At 32.7% G+C, this 21,708-nt stretch overlaps 1 protein-coding gene across 1 annotated transcript; it reads right to left on the bottom strand.

Annotated features, from left to right (window-relative positions):
• Positions 1-2,005: 2,005 nt before the first annotated feature.
• On the bottom strand, positions 2,006-4,162 carry LOC149537161 (ethylene-responsive transcription factor RAP2-4-like). Its single transcript, XM_089807277.1, has one exon. It carries the CDS (start codon positions 3,443-3,445, stop codon positions 2,165-2,167), a length of 1,281 nt encoding a protein of 426 aa, XP_089663403.1. The 5' UTR covers positions 3,446-4,162; the 3' UTR covers positions 2,006-2,164.
• Positions 4,163-21,708: the final 17,546 nt, after the last annotated feature.

Genomic DNA, 21,708 nt, shown 5'->3' with positions numbered 1-21,708 from the left:
ATTATTTTGTATCCTAGTTGTCGGCTCTCCCATGCGATCGCACATAGAAAGTCTATTTCAAGATTTTGTGTTTCTCGATTTTTCACAAAAGTTTTCAAGAAAAAAGTTTCAACAACATTACAATTCTATTGATAAAAGAAAATTAGAAATTTTGAATGAAAAATATAATAGACTACATATCCAATCTCATGAATAAACTATTAGCTTAATGTAAGAAGAAAATACATAATAGGTTGACTAACAATAGAAAGTTAAAGCCAACAATGCCTAAACAATGTTTTGATTTGCAGATAACATCAATCTATAGTGACCTATATGACCATAAAAATTTGTACGAAACAAAATTTTGAAAATGAGATGTCGAATTGTTTTACCAAGAGAAGCTTTTAAGGATTTTGGCAAACAAATTTCTCAGCTTGCAACTCCCACAAATGCAAACGCCTCAGAGAACACCACAGCGAAACCCTAGCAAATTTAGAAATCTGCACGATCTCCTCTGGAAACTGCAAAGACAAACTAGATCCAGTCACAGTATTTTATCCTTGCTTTTAACATTTCATTGACCCAAACCAACTGTAGGTTTTAATGCGACATTCAATAACAATAACAACAATAAGGATACTAAATATTTAAGCCTGCAAATTGCCAGTTGTCCTCTCCAATACTTCTAAAAACGTGCTGAAGGCTCCTCGTCACACATCACACTAACAAAAACTTTACAATTGTTTTGATTTCCGAAATGTACTCGCTTTTGTTTTTTATTTATTATTTAACAGAAAGAAGACTAATAAAACCACTGGTAAAATAAATCGTACGAATAGAAAATTTTTTTTTAAAAAAAATTGAATAAACTAAAAAATTAGAGATATCTAAGTAGTATGAACCATAAAATATATTTCTTTTGCCTATGATCGAAAAAGCATGAAAGCAAGATCAATGGTTTTTAATTCATATGAAAACAATAATGGACTAAAAAAAAACAAATAATTATTAAAATTTATAATATTAAATCAACAATTAATATTGATTAAAATAAAATATAAGAGAGAATTGATGTATCCACAATCACTAGTCAAGAATACTTTTGAATAAGAGACGTGAAAGAAAGAATATTACAAGAAAAAGAATCGATAGTTAGAATTGGATGGCCTGAAAATTAGGTTGTTAATATTAAATGTTGATTTCATTTATAATTTTTACAAATTTTAAATTACATAAATGAATAATATAGAATTTAAATAATAATTTTAAAAATATAACATTAGCTTAATTTAAAAAGCATATTAAAAAAAATGCTTCAATCTAATTTGTTTATCAACACAATTTAATTAATTATTCGAAGCAAATAATAAAAAAAGAAACTAATAAGTTTTATAAAATAAATTTAAACATTAAAATTATCATTAAATACAAACTTTGTATATCTAAAATTGACACCTGGAATGTCTTGAAGCCCTAAAACTACGTTGATAGGGAAAAGAGAGGCAGGAGGATTACCAGAAGAAGAAGAAATGAGGCCAAGTGCAACCAAGAAGGAAGCCTTATCTTAACAGAAACCAGTTGCTGACAGTTCCATAGACCAACCCTAAATTTTCTCAGCTGGCTGTGGTGATAAAATTAGGTGGCCTTCTACTTTGTACAGGATATGTCGTCTTCTCCTGCTTTTCCCAATTTCAGAATCACAAAACAATCCATCTGCAACTAGAGATTTTCAGAAATTAGATATATATGATCATTCAATCTAACAATTGTTCTTTCATGATCATTCAATCTAACAATTGTTCTTCCATTCGCTCTTCTTTATCTTTCGTTGCAGTTTTCCCTTCCCATGAACCATTGTTCAACTTCTCTTGCATATTAATATCAATCTGTGACCTTAATTAATTTTCCAACAGTTGTACAAAATGAAACAATCTCAATTTTCCAACGGTTTAAAAAAATTGACCATTCCTTATCAAATGGGCCAATGATTACAGAGAACCCCAAATCAAGCAACAAGCAAGCCTTTCCTTATACAACATAAACCTTTATTTATGAGGCATAGCAGCCTAATACACGGTACGTACACTGATCCATACATATAATTACATGAACTGGTCTATAATTCATGGATGTATAATTTATCCTAACAATATCAGCAAAGAAGAAGAAGATGTGTGATGTTTTAAGCTACAGATGACAACAAATCCCAATTGATGTCTAGATCAAGGGGAGGAATAGTAAGCAAATAATCATCAAGCTCAGCCCACATGGATGGAGAGAAGGATGGTGTGCTGCAAAGAGTATCTGATTCTGTCTCCGTCTCTGCCTCTGCCTCCGAGTTGTTATCACATCTTCTTGACGAAGGAGTGTCCGACCCACCGGCTGTAACTGAAGTCATTACAGTGATGGTGGAGTCATTACTACTATCAGAAGATGACGGAGTCTCAGACTTCACGGATACAGAATCAGTCTCCTTCTTCACATCACCATTCTCATCCCCAATTGTTGGCCCTTCCTCTGATGAAAGAACACATGATTCCGTTTGTTGTTGTTGTTGTTGTTGCTGCTGCTGCTGTTGTTGTTTCAAGCTTTCACAAATGGCTTCCAATTTGGCATCAACAGAGGACTGAAGAACGGGCTTGGCAGGGGAAAAGAGTGAATTCCCAAGCCAAGAATGGCTCGAATCTCCCTGCAAGAGATGTTTCAAGGCAGGGAAATTGAGCCTTGCATGTTCACCCCTGAGCTTGTAAGCTGCCTTGTCATAAGCCATGGCTGCCTCCTCTGCTGTATCAAATGTCCCAAGCCAGAGCCTTGTTCTATTCCTTGGTAACCTAATCTCAGCTACCCATTTTCCCCAGTGCCTCTGCCTCACCCCTCTGTAGAGCTTGGTGGGCTTTGAGTTGTTGCTGTTAACACTAACACCACCATTACCATTGCCATTGTGTGGCTTGCTGCCCACATGCTTCATGAGTTGGCCTCTAGGTCCTAGATTATGATAACAACTATGATGGTAAGATGATGCCTGCTGTTCCTGCTGTTGCTTCCATTGCTGGTGCTGCTCTTGCTGTTGAATGATCTGCAGCTGGGCTTGAATCTGGTGTACTGGGAACAACTGGTACAGCTGTAGACTAGACCCATAGTCACCCTGGCTGATTGTGGTGGTGGCTTCTAGCCCTTGAAAATTTGGGCACCACACCAAACCATCAGGCTGTTGCTGGTTCAATCCATATCCATCCCCATTAGGGAGAAATGAGCAAGACCCATATGAAAAACCAGGATAATATGAACTACCTAATCCCACATCTCCATTAAAAGGGGAAGATGAGCTGGATGCAGACTCTTCAAATGGTTGATCTGAGCTTGAAGCTCCAAAACCATTCTGAGCAAGTGCTCTCAGCAACTCTTCCCCCATGATCAAATCTGTGCTGCTACTGCGACTAAAATCTACGCTACCTGTTGCCATGCTACTACAACTATGATTTAATAAAAAACTGGCGAAATTTGGTATTCTCCAAAGGAGATCCACGCCTCGGGTGTTGCTGATTTGTCTCAAAATTAGAAATCAGGCAAGCACCTGTGACTGCCAGAATTATACGCCTACGAAAACAAAAACAAAAAACAACCAACTACAGAAAGAAATGAAATAAAAAGGAAACAATTCAGAGCAAGGTCCAAAAACAATCTTGCCTGAGATTCAGTGAAAGAAAAGGGACAAGGTCTTAAAAAATATTCCTTCTCCCTTGCAGAGGCTCTGAAACGATGCCTCTAATGGAACACACAACAAGATGCTCCCCTAAATCCTTATATGCCTAATCAAATCCCTAACCTACAACCAGAAATAAATATGACAAACTAACTATTTATCAGAATTCCATCTGATGGGTATTAAACAAGAAAAAGAAATGCAGAGAAATCAAACTGGATCCGGATCTGAAACATCCACTACTTCTGAAGCTTTTGGGTATTTGAAAAAAATAACAGAAAAGCTCCAAGAGACTCAAAACAAAAATTGGGACCCCCTGAAGACGATGAATGAATACAGAAAGGGATTCAAAGAAGCGGGGATTTACAGAAAGGGGATAGCTTCAAGACGCATACACAGAAAAAATACTCACACTCACCTCACCACTCTGAATTTTATGCCTGCCCCCCTCATTCCTTATATACCATACAAGGCAATAACCCAAACCAAGGATTAATCCCCTACTAATTAAAACCAGGTTTAACATTTCCTAAACGGCTGATTCCTACACCACGTGGACGCCCCAGATTGAACCCACACTCGCAGGAACGGTATACATGTCGTCGATGAGGTACGCCCGCAATCTTCGACATATACGCAATGCGTATATACATCCGTGGACAATATATATATATATATAGTGTATATACATCCTTTCCCGTTCGGCGGCGGTACGCGTTAACGCGTTCAGCCGAAATCTCGCAACGCAAAACGGCCGGCGTTGTCAACTGGGCCGTAATGAGGACGTCATCTGACGCATTGTGGGTCCCGCTCTGTCGATGGACCAATCCTCGCCTGCCACGTGTTTTTGCTGCCCGTGCACGCACACCTGCCTTTCACGGTACTGCCTTGTGCTGCCCGATTCTGGACACGTGTCGTGTGAGGATTGGTGGATAGTGATGGCCACGTCGTTGTCTAATCGGATTGGCATATTCGTCAGGACTGCATGAAAATTTCAATCTTGAACGCAAATATTATAGTGGAATTTCGGGTTTATTAAAATGTGGGGAAAGATTATTTAGTGGTAAAGGAATGAAGTCTGACATGTGCTAGGCTTGACTAAATCAGATTGTAAGTGGGTTCCTTGTAAAAGACACCTTGTTGGGTTGGTGCTTTGCTTAGGGATGAGTTCCCATCTACCCAACTCTCCTCTTCTTATCTAGAATATGGTTGGGGGAAGAAAGAGATGACCACAAATATTATTTTATTGTTTGCTGTAATTAGGTTTTTTCAATTACAAAGATTTTTTTAATAGATTAGTCATTTTAACTATCTAATGATGGAAGAGCCAAGGACATGTAACTGTTTTGTCAAATTCATTTGGGATATGATCTTACCCTCATCCATTGTAATGTTGAAGTCTTGGATATAATGAGAATATAAAATATCTACTTAGATCAGCAATGTTTCTACAACCAAGTATTTCATTATTTGAGAAATGATATAAAATTTATGCAGTTCATTGTATTATTCATCATCGAGGTGAAAGAATTCAAGGATCGCGAAGTTTGATAAAAAAATGTTCATGACAAAAACCAATACACAATCAAATCCAAAAACATATCAACACTATTTTCGATAAATTGTGGAAATTTGCTATCATTAAAAGGGTAATTAGAATTAAAAGTCATATATTAGAGTTGATCTCAACATGAATGTATCCTAGAGTTTGTTTAAGATTTGAAATATTCTTCTTACATTAATTGAGAAGATTTTCAAGAAGGGAATTCGCCACCTTTGAGGATTGATGAAATCCTTAGGAGCATATCAACCCTTGCACCACCTCACATAACTAGCACTCTAATTTGCTAGAGAGGTCAATTACTTAAACCATGATTTGAACATATATGAGAATGCAAAATAACTAAACTAAAGTAACTTTATAATACAAACCTATACAACTATTTTAACTACTTAAAATAAAAGAGCTATTGATCAAGAGTGCCTAATGAATTTTTGCTAACTTAATTTCTCGAATGCCAACATGAGTCTAGAGCTATAACACAATTGTGGGATGCCAACACAACACACATGCATCTTAGATGGACACATATGGAGAATATGACTAAAATCAAACAAAAGCAATGACTTGGCTAAGATAATAAAAAATAGTGTAAAGAAAAATATCAGAAAGTAGAATGAGATTGGCAAGTTAGAAAACTATTTTATTATGGTGGAGAGAGATCTCAAGCGAGTGAGAGATCAATTTGAATGACCAAGAATGTGCCAAAGTGATAAAAAAAAATAAAGCAAACAATGAAGTTTAAATATGGCCAATGGATTCCTTATGTTGGTGGCACAATAAACTAACAACCACCTTAAATCTACAAATGTGTAGTTTGAACGTGCATTGCACGAATGTTTATCTAGTGTGCACACATCCTAAACCAAAGAGGTTGTGTGGTCAAGGATCTAGACAATGGAGATAACAAAACAAGTGAGATGAGATTGAGGTTTAGGTTGAATTTTAAAGTTTTTAGTTAAAGTGTATGCATTATACAATGAAGAGTTATAAGGGCCATGTAGGTTACAAAATTATTGTTTGCCCCCACTTTAGCGAGCATATTATTAGTGGATGTGAGATAAAGTAAAGAAAGAAAACTTCTTGAGATACAAAAAAAAAACAATCATCTATCTACATAGAGTTGTCCCTAGGGAAACAACCTAAACCTTTGCAAGCTCACAATCTAGCATATAAGGTGCAAAAGAGAATATTAGATGAAGGAGATAATGACGATCAAATACTTTTAGAGGCTAAATTTTTGCCTTTTGAAGATTTTACCGAGGTATATCTTTTGTTATCTTTTGGCTTTTATATTTTATCTATGATTATGATTTTTTTGTAAGCTTGTAAGCATACTTTCTCTCATAAGATTATGCGGTGAATGGACTAAAGAAATTTGTTATTGATACATTATGTTAGAGCAATAAAGCATTTTTGTATTAATTAAACCATATTGATTTAATAATTAAGTCACTTATTATCTCTAATTTACTTAAGCTAAACTTTGAGCATATAATAATTAATTCATTTATTAATTATTAGAATGCAACCTAGGTTAGTTTCTTGTTATGGTTTTGATCTCCTTTTATAAGGATTGATCTCTTTGTAAATTCTTCATTCACTTTTGATAATAGAAATCTCTCTTTTTGCTCATAAAGAATGTCTCATCTATGGATTTGGGAATTCCAGCCTCCATAGCTTTTGCTTCTCTCTTTCTGTGATAGGTGTTTGCATGTAGGGGATTCTTGGGAGTTGTAGGGTTGATCTTTCATCAACTTCAACACATTATTTCTTAGAAGCGTTAAGTGCGAATGCGGCATTTTTCAAGAAAAGCAAATTGATGTCATGGTCAAGCAGTTTCAAGTTGAAAAAAAATCGAGAGATCTTATTGTGGATGGACCATAATTACATCTTTAAGTCTAAATTTAGCATTCCTAAGCACCGTGACTTTTGAGAATCACTCTATCAAAGTGATATTTTCACATTCTTATAAAATCATGAAGTCTATAAGGATTGAGATGTTTGGAAAATGAAATAGGGTGAACTATCTATCATTTGATTCACTAACCGACATGTACAAATAGTTAGTTTGGTCTCTTTAGCTAAAAATTATTAGATATGCATTTTGGAAACAATATGTTAAACAAAAATGATGTATTTTGCAAGAATGCATTTTTTATTACATTAAGAAAAATTTAAGAGGTTACTGTGGAGTAGTCAAGTCTTTGTAGAGTAATCCTTCTAAATTAATGCAAACATACCATTGTGCAAATAGGCATAGACAAGGCTAAAAAAGTTTGCATTAATGAGTTAAAAAATATAATAGATATAGGTATTCAAAATTTCAGCCATCCTACTACAGTAAAATGGGTAGCTAATCCATAACCCACATAACTCATTGATCTAAATCTAACGATACATGAAAACTTGTCATTACATTAGTAATAAAATAGAGTACAAAAAAGGATAACCAAACATATATATGAAATCTCTAATTTTCCATACCAAGTCTATCCATAGTACATCACATATAGGATGTGGCTAACTGGTGTATTGCATATTGCCAAGGACACTTAGAGTGATACGCACATCTTACAAACAAATATATATTGCAATATCTCTCACAACAAATGTCTATAACTAGATCCCAAATTCTTCATATTTAGCCATGAATAAAAATGTCCAAAAAGAAGAAAAATATAAAAGAGAGAACTTCGAAATCAAATCATGTCCTTGTTCCACACTTAACATGTACCAAGTTGTGTAAAGTTAGATCTACTTCACCACTCTCAAACTAAAAGGGTCTCAATACCTACCATTTTATAATAAATGTAAATATCTCATACCAAAGGTAAATAAAACAAGCCAATCATTCTCATACAAACCGAACTTTTCCAAAGCCTTAAATCATTTCTTGTGCCTCTTCAAATTAGTTTCCACAATAAGATCCATAACTCAATCTACCTCTTAGATTACTCATTAATCAAGTAGAGAAAGAATGATATACAATATTGCCAATAAAATATAAAACTAGGAATTTTAATCTTATAATAAATTCAAAATATTATCTTTAGGTCCATAATAGATTCACGTCTATAAATAGGCATAGTTTCCTTGGTCTTTCTTCTTAAATCCTCATGAAAGAGTAGCTACAAAACACATGAAACCTTTTAACCTCACATAATTTTCTCTTGTCTCTATGAGAACCTACTAGTCAATCCATGTTAACTTCAAATGCAACCTTATAAAGTCATGAAGCTTTATGCAGACAATTAATTTTCAAGGAAAAAGAGGGAAAAAATGACATTTTCAAAGTTTAGAAAACTAAATCATGAATATTAACATGGCATTGGGATCTTACATCTCCTCTAAGGAGATTATATGTTCCAAAGAAAATATCATAAATTTAAACCTAACCAAAGACTCAAAAGTCCTCCTTAGAAAATTGTGATGTTGATATATCCAAAACAAATGAAGACAACCATCTAAGTGATGAATCTACATAAATGTGATATCTCCCACTAAATCATATAACCAAGTGCTCCATTAATTGTGATAACCATCTTCTATAAATGAAATTCAACATGTCAATGATCTCTCACTATGGATAAAATAGTATTTGATATTCCATCCAGAACACCAATTATTTAAAAAAAAAGACCATTCATCTCATAAGGAAATATTATTCACATGGCTTATTATATATTGCAACAACAATGACTTAGAACTATAATATTAAAGTACATAATATAGAACATATTTAATAATTGCATAAAGGCCACCAATGAAAGTGATATGAGTTTTACATGATATCATGACCAACACAACTATCAAAAATGAACTAAAATTATACATAGCTTTTCATGCAAGATAAACCAATGGTAAGATTCAAATGAACACATGCATTTAGTACACACTGCCTCACAAAAAGAAAAAATAAAAGAAAAAGTCTTACTCTCATTGCAATCAACATACGAATTTAATAACAATGATCAAAATAAGGCTTACCAAATACAATCCATAGTCAATGCTCCAATCTCAAATAGCTAAAATATTTAGCATAACATCAATAGATCATATAGAATGAAAAAAATTAAGGATACAATATGGATTTCCAAGACATAGTAAACCTGATTTTTCAAATAAACCCACATATGAGTAACTACATATCACTAAATAGCTTACAAGAAAACATGAAATTATGTAATTATCTTAATCTAGTACATTCTTATCAAGGATATACATACCATATGTTTTAGTTAATGCATAAAACATATAAAGATATTTCTATAAGTTGATCCACTTAAACATCTAACATTCTCATCAAATATTTCATTTTCATGGTGGAATAAACACAAATACATGGGCCAACGACTAAAAATAAGAGAACCTAAAAACCAATGAGAAAATTAAGTTGTTGAGGATCTTCAACCATATAAAATGTATCAATTCCACAACTCATAAATAGGTGGTGTCTTATCTTCCACTAATTTATGTAATTGAGTGTTAAATCCATGTACCCTACATAAGCACTCTATTTGTAGTTCAAATAGTTTTTTTTCATGTGACTAGGATGTCACAAGTACTCATCTAATGTGAACACCTTCCCACAACACATGATCATAAGATAAAGGAACAAAACCACAAAACAAGAGGATACACACAATATCAAACAAGAGCTATAAGGTACTAAGATATAGCTAAATTTATGAGTATCCATAATCATATGCTTCTAATGCCCAACATAGATTAGATTAACAAGATCTATGGTTTATAATCTCACAAATATATAAGATAAAATCAACTCATAGAATTGTTTTTGCAACCACATAAGCCTTCAACAACCATATACTATTTTCAATAGGTTGGGCACAAGCTTGCTAAGGAAATAAAAAATAATTAGAAGAATACTGAGAACTAGTTAACTTTTGATATCAAATATTGAGAAACATACAAACTTTAATACGAAATGTTAGAAATTAAATCTTTATCCATATAAACAATAAAAGAATGAGATAAAGTCTTCGACTAATATAACATGAAAATTTATGAAATTAAAATCCCTAAATGTGGAAAATAATGTTTATTTCCTTCTTTATGATGCTAAAAGGAATCCTTCATATAATACAAATTAATAATAGCATATGTGAACTTGTATAATAATAAAAATATAACATCATTGTAAGATAGCAACAAGGAGGCACAAATAAAGAACATAATATCATCACATAACACATAATTTATGTGAAGAAGCCCTTGTGAGAACAAACTCCACTAAGAAGATAGACCAAGTATATATTGTAAATAAATCAATATAAGTATAACACATCCAATTCCATTACCCTCTTTCCCTCCAACATGAAAAAACTCGTGTACTTGTTAACAACCTCCTTATACCTTCCATTCATCTTTATTCTTGCAGACTAACTCTATATTCAACTATTGAGGTGGATTTATCATCTATTGAGATGTCAATATACTATGTGGGTGAAGTTGATGGTTAAAGGACACACCCTCTCCTTATGCCTTTGTGTGGGAAGGTGGGGTGGTTTCAAATGTGGTTTTATTTGGGAGTTTCCTTCCTCCCCATTTCCCTATCAAGGTGGGACCCTTACTATTGAGGTAGAAGGGAGCTACAATTGGAGGATGTGTATGGAGAAGTTTTCTCTCCCTTGTGGATTCATTTGGTTCAATGATATGTACTTTTAGATTGTTAATCATGGTGTGCTCAAAGATACTTGCTATATTTTGGGATTAGGGGTAGCCCCTCTTTTTTTTCCATGATTTGGTGGATCTTGAAGGGTCTTGGTTTTCCCTTTTGGGTCTTTGTACATAGCTGATGTTTTATTTTTTCTTTATTTTTGTTGTTATCCTTCTATTTCCCCTCGGTTGGCTTTTTAATATTATTCACTTGTTGAATATCTTTCCACAATGCTTCATCTATGTTGTGTTTTAGATCGGTTTCAAAATCTGGATGCAATGGCTTTCAAGGTCCTGTCAAAACTTGTTTTCACTTAATCAAAAATTCCATATTCAACTATTCCTTATAAATTATAACTCCAAAGAGTATTTATATAGAATGACAAGAGCTCCAAAACAACCAAACAAGACATCCAAAGAAAGATCTTCATTCCACATATCCCTAAACCTTTAAATAGGTCCACGAAAGTAAAAAGAAATTGATTTTGGTTATGATACTTTCGCTCTAACTTGGGTGTCTAAACATGGAAGGTAAACATCAAACCAAATCCAATAAATACTATAGTTTTTCCATACACATATTGCCTCTTGCAAGAATCCATTTGGAGAATTCGTAAGGTCACTTTTTTGTCCTCTTCCCATTGTTAAGATTAACCATATACATAAATAAAAATTACATGAAAATATAACCAATATCACAAAATAATAAATCGTACAGAATTGAACACAAGACACAAGGATTTAATGTTGTTCATCCAATCTCTAGGCTACGTCCACCAACAACAAGTCCAATATTATTATTATCTAGTGATTACAATTTGCAATCCCTTACAACTCAATACCACCACAAGAAGCTACAATCTCATCATACATAATGAAATCCCTAACCCTAAGCTATTTTATACAAGCTTTTGTTGCTTATAAAATTAGGGCTAGAATAAGTCATCCAATAGAAAAATTATAGTCGACACCTTTTACAATAGTAAAGTCATTTTTTTCTTCAAGGGTGCTACCCCTGAAAACCCCCACAAGGGCATTGCCCTTCGACCCCACCCAGTACTGTGATAGGGAGTGCACCAGGGGCGTTGCTTCCAAACTCGTGTAAAAAATATTTAGGGGCAAATCGTGTTGAATAAACCTCTGAGTCTGATTAAACTCCACATCATAACACCCATGTCACTAATTACCCTATTATAGGATTCCACGTGTAGGAAAAATAAAATAAAATAATTAAGTTCACAACCCACTTTTACCATCTCTAGTGGAACTTGCTAGCCCTTATGAATGTTGTACAAATAATAATAAGAATAAATATTACTAATTAATTTCTCAACACATCGTAAGTTTCTTAGGACACTTTCCAAGGATGTTAGAGTAATGTCATTAGATTTACCAGGTAGATGTGACCTTGATCATGTAACATACCCACACCAATTCTCCCTCCCCTATCCTGAGGTTTGAAAAAAATGTTGTTGTGGAAGAAGCCATTCACACCAAGAAGGAAAGTAACATCAAATTAGTTGATGTGGAGAAGAAGTTATATGATCTAGACAAGGAAGTGCAATAGATTATCAACAATTGAAAATTGTGGATAAGAGGTTCAAGATATTGATCACTTTGCGGTGAAGGTCATGCAAAGTTCAACCACTACCCTTTGTTTGCCACAGGAGAAGATCCACAAAGGAAAACTGAGTGAAGATGATGATAATAAAGATCTCTTCAAGTTTATCACCAAAGATTGTGCAAGGATGATGCTTTCCAGGCCCACCCATAGAAAAGGGAACTAACATGATGGTTCTTATTTGGTGGTTTCAAGGGTTTCTAGTGGCCTTAATGGCCTTAGTACTTCTTTTAATGTGTTTTCTTTCAGTGGGTTTATTCCAAACTCTTCTTATTATATATTTTTATTAAGACTTCCATAAAATCTATTAGATTAGATGCTTATAGTCTTAATATGGTCAGTATGTTTATGGTTCGTGATAGAGGAAAGTTTAGATGGTTGTCATTTTGTTGATATTTTGTTGACAATTGTTAGTCTTATGTTGGTTCTCTAATAATCTGTAATTGACTTCTTTTAACATTAAAAATATAGACTAGTTGACTCTCAAACATTTTTCTAGATATGGGGGTTGACAATCTACACTATCCTGCTTTGAACTGGATTCATAGTTTCTTGTCCATCCATTTAGCCAGAATATTTATCATAGCATATAATTCTTCTTAGAGTTGTTGTAGAATTGTCACGAAGCTCAAGCAAATATGACATGCCTTCATACTAAGATTTTTATTTAATATTTGGAAAGAGAAATTGTACTCTCTTTTCTATTTAGTTTTTTGTTAATGTTTACTTTTATAGGTTAACTACTATGTTTTATTTAGACTATATATTTACCATTAACTCAAAATTTAAACTTAAAACTTGAATGAAGTGTCATGAAATTCTTGACCATTTTATTAACAAATCACCTAATTGTTTACTAACCATTAACATCAAATTTGTGCAATCTATGAATCTATCATCTTAAACTTTAGAAGGTTGATATAATTGTATATTTTTCAATATATAATTATGTATTGATTGTGGTTTTCCTCTCATGTTTCAAACAATAAGAAATATCTTACGAGATAAAATTAAATAATTGTGTTCACAAGATCCACTTTTAGCATTACTAATAGACCACATAAGCTCTTATGAATGTATTACAAACAATAGTGAGAATAAATATTATAGTTTAACTTTCAGTTATACCATAACTACCTTAGGACACTTTCCAAGGATGTTAGAACCATTTTATATGATCTATAAGGTAGATGATACCTTAATCATAAGAGACACTAGTAGACTATCAAACATATTTTCTAGATTTGAGGATTGACAATCCTCATTATCTTTTTTGGAATTGGATTCATAATTTCATGAAGTCATTGAGTCTCGAACCTTTCTCCTATCATATTATTCTTCTTGGAATTGAAATAGAAAACTTGCCAAATTCAACCATATAAAATGATTTTTAAAAATATTTTTTTGTTAATATATTCAAACGTGAGATTATTTTTTTTTTTCAATTTCGTTCTTTAATGTTCACTTTTATGTATTACTTATCATATTATATTTAAACAATAAATTTATCTTTAACAAATAGAACTTAAAACTTTAATGAAATATTTTGAAAATATTGAATATTCTATTTATAAAATATTCAATAAATTACTAATCATTAACATCTGATTCAGGCAATCGATAAATTTGTCATCTTGAATTTTAGAAGGATGATATAATTATATATTTATTAAATATATATTTACTCGTATTTTCCTTTATATAACTTCACCCCATACTTTTAAAATGTTTTGCCAACCAATTAAAAGATTCGATTCATTGTAAAAAAATATTTTGGAAGAAACATATGTCTTAAGTATTTTCCTTTTATTGAAGCCTAAGTTAAAGATCACAAACCAAGTGGAAGAAGAAAACAAAGTAGCAAGTAATTGAAGCGACAATAACAAAGACAAGTAACTAAGAAAAGAAAAAGAGAGAATCCTTATTAGGTGGACTCCATTGATTGTTATTATAACCACTTTGAAAAAATTAGGGGAGTGATTAGAAATATATTGATTCTTTTGGCTGGCTCTTTCAAAAGAGTCCTTCTCTACGCATGCTATAACACTTAATAATACAAGCATAGTGGTTGGACTAAATTATTAGATGAAATTTTGTATTTGTACACATTGTCCCCTAAAACTAAATATAATAATTTTTGTATGGTTTGAAGTTTTTTGTGATTCCTTTTATCATAACATGTGATTCCGCGTAGGATAAGATAAAGAAATAAAGTTTGTCCTATTAAAAAAAAATGAAATATGAAAAAGAAAGAGACATCAATTATGAACTCCCACTCTCCTTTTGTCTCGTTGTGGAATAAATTTTGCGTGAGAGTTAAGCTATCAAAAAGCACACACAATAGTTGATAGCACACATCTCTTTAAAAAAGGTAAAAAAATTTGAAGAGGAAAAGGATACCAATATGACTTCCTTCTATTATTGTGAAGTTGAAAGATTACTCACTTGCATTGATATTCTACCACTGGTTGGTTTGTGGTCAATTGTACGAAATTTGTTTCCTAAGTAAAGTATCCAAGTTGAAGTTGTGCCCATCCTTTATGAAGGATAAGATATTTTAACACAATGTCTTTGTCTTGTTCTAGGGAAATGACCTTTTACCACCATGGTGTGGAACCCAAGTAGCCAAGTAGTTTGGATTTGATACCTAAGATTCTAGGGTTTTTTAATATGTTTATTCCATTCAATATTTCATGATATATATAGAGGATTATTAATGATTTCTTATTGTATATTAGGAATGTGAATGATCTGAATTAATAATTTGAACTACAATATTTGATGTATAATTTACAATATTGTGATTTAATTGAAAAATAAAAATATTAACAACAAATTTTGCAAGTAATTCCTTGAGTTAGTCTTTAGGCTTTCCCAATTAATTATAATAAGATAATTAATTAATTATAATTACAATAGCATTGTTGGCTCACAGTCTATACAAAACTTCACACATGTGATACCAGGGTTTGTGCACTCGTTGACATAACCAAAAAACTTTCCTTTGTCATTGCTTGACTATGCATCTTCTTACTGCATCTCAGATGTAAGATGTTGAACAATCATCAACAACTATTTTCTCAATACTCTATCTTTGAACTACTCTCTCTAAATCAGGTACAACTTTTGTACATCTTCGACTTAGACTCCACACACTGAACCACATCATCAAGACACTATAGTGAACATGTCCATAACTGTGCATCACCAAACAATCAAACCATTGTTTGTATGACTAAGATCTATGTCTGCTACTCAATCAGTCTTTACAGAAACCATACTATGTTGACATCAATGACAAACATAGTCATGAATGCAACATGTCAATACTCTCCAATGTTCAGGATACTCCCCTAAAGTAGTATCATCAACATTCATGCTAAAAAATCCCCCTGTGGCATTAATGGAAACACAGATGAAAAAATATCTAAGTTCCAAGAATACCAAAACAATTTTCTAATGTTGTTGCTGACCAAAATCAATTGTTCACACACTAAATAATTCTCAAACATCAGTTCTTCTTCTTCTTTGGGATCACAATAATTGTTCAATTCACACTAAACAACTCCCAATACACCAAGTGCATATATTCCTACTTCCTTACATGAATCTTTCTAGATCTCTCTAAAGAGATATCTCTCCCCATTCATACTTAGGAGTTCTTCTCCCCTATTGCTTAGGAGATGTTTTTCATGCATATTCTCTCCCCCATTGACATCAATGTCAAATTTCTCAATATTACAACATACCTATATCATCTTAAAATGGAAGAACTTCAATCTTGATAGGTTTAGCACTCTCTTCTAATGCATTTATCATGATAGACTTTCATTTAGGATAAATCATGCACTTGGTTCCTTCATTCTAGGTGAAATTAGGGTTAGGATCTCAAGGATTCTCCTTAATTTCCCTCTTCTATGGCTCTATTTTATAGGTAGTACTTAGGCATAGGTCCTCCTGGCATTCATCATATTCATCATAGGATTTTGTGTCTATTTCTAACACTCTGCCCTATTCTGATATCATTTCTAGGTCTTCAAGCATCCCCGAGACCTCCTATTTCCTATTCTAACTGGATTTGGATCCATAGATCTAGGTCATGATTGACCCTAACCTAGATCAGTGTTGAGGTCATCCTTAACCTCCTTCAGGATTTGATCCCCCTTTTCAAATTTTGGTCCCAGAGGGCCCTGAAATCAATGTCAAGCTTTCAAATCTGAATGTGGAAGGGTTTTAATTTGAAATTCATTTATTTGTTTTCCCTCCTTAGTTGGTTATAGTGATTGGACCATAATTCAAGGTAAAATTTGAATTATGGGTCCTCACATTACTATAGGAGCCTCACCTTAAAACCTTTATATAAAGACTCCCATTTGCATTCATTTATGAAAAAGAAGTCATGAGAAGCATGCAAGAGATAGCAAAATGATGATGTGAGATTACAAGAGGGTGATATAGAAGATCAAGCCATTTTTGATATCAAGCATTTTTGGTGAACACACCATTGCAAACATCTATTTGGAGAAAGAGATATCTTATCTTCCTTGATCCATCATTATCAATATTCAAGCATTCAAGGATACAATCACGAGGTAGAAATTATAGATTATGAGTTTGGTAGCATACTTTAGGCTTGGGAGCTTGGTATGCTTTCCTATCTTATTCAAATCCAAGCATTTATTTCTCATACATATTCATGCTAGGGTTTCAATCTAGAGGATTAGATCTTGGCATTACACATTTAATACACACACATATTATATTACAACTGACTATTTTTGGAGGTGGAGATCACCAAAATGGGGGTTTGAGTAAGGCAAAACCCTATATAGCGACCCCAAAACACTTTTTTTAGATATATACAGTCATTATTTCGAGAATCAAAGTATAGATTTGGATACCCTTTTTAGCAAACTTTTGAGGTTCGTAAACAAAATTTATGTCAGAGCAGTGCAAGTCAAGGTCAAATTTTTGGGTTAGAGATGACCTTCAATGAGGGGTACAATTGTGCCATGCTATTTTGGTCAAGGTCGACCTTCTTCAAAAAGATTTAAAAATTGGGTTTTCTTCATCTCGACATTTCCAGTTGGGAGTAGGTTGCAGAATTCCCCAAAAATTATGCATAGACATCAGAAAACAAGTATTTCTAGATTAATTCCATCATGAGGTATGTATCTTATCTTGTCTAATTTCAAGCATTTCCAGATTCACATTACTTATTCAATTTAAATTCAAAATTACAAATGAATAGTGTGGAATGTTAGATACATTGTTAAAAGCCCCCATATTTATGACAACTCTTTCTTTTTGGTGTTAGATTTAAATCTTGCATTTTTTTCATTTATATTTCAAAAATACAAAAAAATTACAAAATTTCTTTAAAGATTAAAAAAAACTACATTTTCATGCTTTTAGTGTTTCAATATGTATGATTCTTGTTTTGAATACTTTGATGAGGCTTTTATTGCATAAGAGGATAGATTCCCTAATGAGGTACATGGTAGTGAGGATGCAAATGGTCCAGATATGATCTCCATTGATCCTATTCCTATTTCACTCTCCTCCAAAACCTTTCCAATTGATCTTTACCATAGGGTTTGTGCATGGTTACCATCATGTTCAACTATATGCAACATTGATAAACCTAAAATGATATATCCTACACCTTTGATGACAATAAAAGGATGTCCTTGAATAATAATTAAGGGTAAACCTAGAGATCCTTTGGATTTCTTTGATAACACTAATTCTATTTGACATGCTTGTCGCACACAGAATAACCCTCAACCTATCATTCTGGTTTCTTTACCACCTTCTCAACCTATGCTTCCTCAAGCTCCTAGATTTTCTTCTACTTTTAAGGAGTAAGACTTAGTTGACCAATTATGTGCTACTCCTTCTAAGATATCTTTATGGGAATTACTTCAAACTTCCTTGACATATTATGAGGCATTGAAAAAATATTTATCCACTCTTTCTGCTTCGCCTCTTGATCAACAAAACATTAATTCTATTTTAGATTGCATGCATACTATGCATTTTGTACCTTCTATTGTGTTTTCCAATAATTATTTACCTTCTCTTGAGGTGCAAAATTAATATGATGCTCTTATGGTTGTTGTCTCTATTAATTAGAGTATCATTCAAAGAACATTAATTGATAATGGATCTGGACTTAATGTTTGTAGCATGGATATGCTTAAAGAAATTAAGGCCAATCTCACTACTATTCAACTTGATAATGTCCCTATACATGGATATGACAATATTGCAAAGAGAACTTCTGGGCATTATTGCCTTACTTGTTAAAGTTGGTCTAGTTATTCTAAATACACCTATTCATGTTATGCCTAGACCTCTCAATTATAACCTTCTTTTAGGAAGACCATGGTTACATACTATGCATGTGATTCCTTCTACTCTTCATTGCAAGGTTAGGTTCATTTATAAAAACTTAATCTATGCATTACATGTGGATGATGCACTAAACCTTGTCTAAATGCAAAATATGCTAAAATCTCTAAGCCTCTTCAACCAAGGAAAGAGATTGAAAAAAAACTCGAGACACAACAACCTAAGATTCAACAACTAGAAGCTCCATCTTCTTCTTTGACTGAGGATGACTGAGGGACATTGGATTTTAGTCCTACTTTCATTAGAGAATATAAGGTTTTTTATTTGGAATTCATGAAGCAATAAAGTGAATTTGAGAAACAAGTTTTTATTCCTTCACTACTTTCTGAGGAATTAAAAAGAAATTTTGTTGCCACTTCAATTAATGAAACAATTGAAATGATAAAGCTTGATTGTTCTAACATTGTGACATATGCCACTCCTTGGACTCCATCTAATATGGCTGATTGGTACGGTTTTGGTTATCACTTTCTTTAGAAATCAAGATTTAATGGGAAAGGATGTGGTAAATATGAGCAATGTATACAAGTACCTTTGGAAAATGAAATTTATGATCATACATATGGATTAGGATTTAATCCTTATAAACAACCATCAATTTTTCCTCTTAATGTTAATCATATATGTGGTAGACGATGAAATTGGTTAACCCACTTCTCATTGATATTAATCAAGTGCCTATTTTGGATTTTTTTCCTAAAGATGAAACCTTAATTGAATTTTTAGGGGTTTATGAAGATTTACCTAAGTTCCATCACAAATGACAGAAGCCTTATTGTTTAAGTACCGACGCTTAATTTGTAGAACGTGATAATCAAGATATTCTTCCTTTACTGATGGATCCTCCAATATGAAGTGATTTGTTAATAACTAAAACTATTAATATTCAAATGGCTGAGAATGATTGGGAAATGTTTGAATCAGAATGAAGATGATCAGTTGGTTTCCCTTTTACTTGAATTCAAGGATATTTTTTCTTGGACATATTCAAATTTGTCGGGTATCAATTCTAAGATTGTTACTCATAATATTGTTTTAAAACCAAATATGAAACCTATTAGGTAGAAAATTGGAAAGATGAATACACAAATTGCTTTATCAGTTAAAAGTGAAACTAAAAAATTATTGGATTTTGGATTTATCCATTCTATTGATTATTCAGATTGCATTTCAAACATTGTGCCTATTTCAAAAGGAGAAAATAAGATAAGGATGCGTACTAATTTCAAAGATTTAAACAAGGCATTCTTAAAGGATGATTTCTTGTTACCCAATATTGATATGATTATGGATTCAATAGTGGGTCATGCATTGTTATATATTATGGATGGTTTTTCTGGATATAATTAAATATTTATTCCTCCTAAAGATCAATTTAAGATTGGATTTATAACACCTTGGGGTGATGGGCCTCCAAAAGGCCATCTTTCTAAGTTCTTTTTATCTTATTTTCAAACAGTTATCTTGCAAATAGTCATGACTTTATGGTTTCAAGCATATGAACATTGGTTTTTATGTATATGTGAAGACATGAAGTAGGAATATGGATAGTTTAAAGATGCTATATTTGCTTGAATTCATGGACATAAATGGTATAATGAAGTAGTTATACATGTTGATAAATGTTTCCCTATCTATGCTATGTTTTGGGTAGTTTTCCTCCTATGGCCATAGGATTTGCAAGAGTGGTAATTTGAACTTTACACCTTTTTCTAATATTGATGAGTGAAAATAAATATATTTATATGAAGGTTGTTTGTGCATTGATTATTTTGCAGGTATTTTTCGTGGGTATTCAAGAGTCAACATTTTAGTGTTGAAGTAGTCAAAGCCAACCAGATTGCTAGATCTCCACAAGCGGAGCAAATCGTTTATTGCTTTCTATTGTTGCAGTGCATGAATGTAGCTTCCAAAACTTGCTATATTCCTACAAGATTTATTTGTGATTAATGTTGTTTCTGTTTTAAACTTTATGAGTCTATAATTGATCCTTATTAATGGAGTGATCTTAGATTTAGGAAGTAGTTTAGATTTAGGTTTTAAAAATAATGATTTTTGTAGCTTTGAGCATAGTTGGGGAGAAGAATAGAGTGAGTTGATTTTCATAGTAGCAAAGTGTGATACTATTTTTCAATCAAGTGTAATCTTTCACCATGAATGAATATGATGCATAGTTCAACTTTATATCTCTTGTCTTGATTGTATTTTATGATCACTCATCCAAGGGAGCCCACTTGGTGAGCAAACTATTCTTCTAGAATAGATTTCATTTTCTTGTTGTTTCTAAGTAAGGTAGAACATTGTTTCTCTTGCAGCCATTAATAACAATATCAATAAATTGTTCCTACAACATAGGTGCATAGATAGGTTTACCATTTGTAGTATTATCTTAATCTTTAAGTTAAGTTGTCATTTCAGTTTCTAGCATAGGTTTCCTTCAGCATTACCTTTGCTTCAGTTGTAATGACTTAAACAAGAATTAGAGCATATACTTTGTAGTTACCATTCCAAGTTTACACTCTCAGATTGATAAATCAAATGAAGTCAGTATACTATTTTAAGTAAAACACATGATGTTGTCTGACCATAGAATCAATGTGAAAGGATGTCCAATCTTTCATTACTAAGGTATTAAACTAACCAACCATTTTTGGTGTCATTACCGAGGATGGTCTCAATCTAGCTAGACCTTGAAGTCATTATGTTAGTTTAAATTCTGCATTATTTTGCATGCATAGAAGAAGA

This window comes from Cupressus sempervirens, chromosome 10 (assembly GCF_028749045.1).
Source record: "Cupressus sempervirens isolate cs-2001-9-10 chromosome 10, ASM2874904v1, whole genome shotgun sequence".
NCBI lineage: Eukaryota > Viridiplantae > Streptophyta > Pinopsida > Cupressales > Cupressaceae > Cupressus > Cupressus sempervirens.
Note: the sequence above shows the minus strand (reverse complement) of the source record. Positions and strands in the feature narration are given on the sequence as shown.

Excerpts from the sequence above, each read along its gene's own strand:
- LOC149537161 (XM_089807277.1), bottom strand. The coding sequence starts at position 3,445 with ATGGCAACAGGTAGCGTAGATTTTAGTCGCAGTAGCAGCACAGATTTG.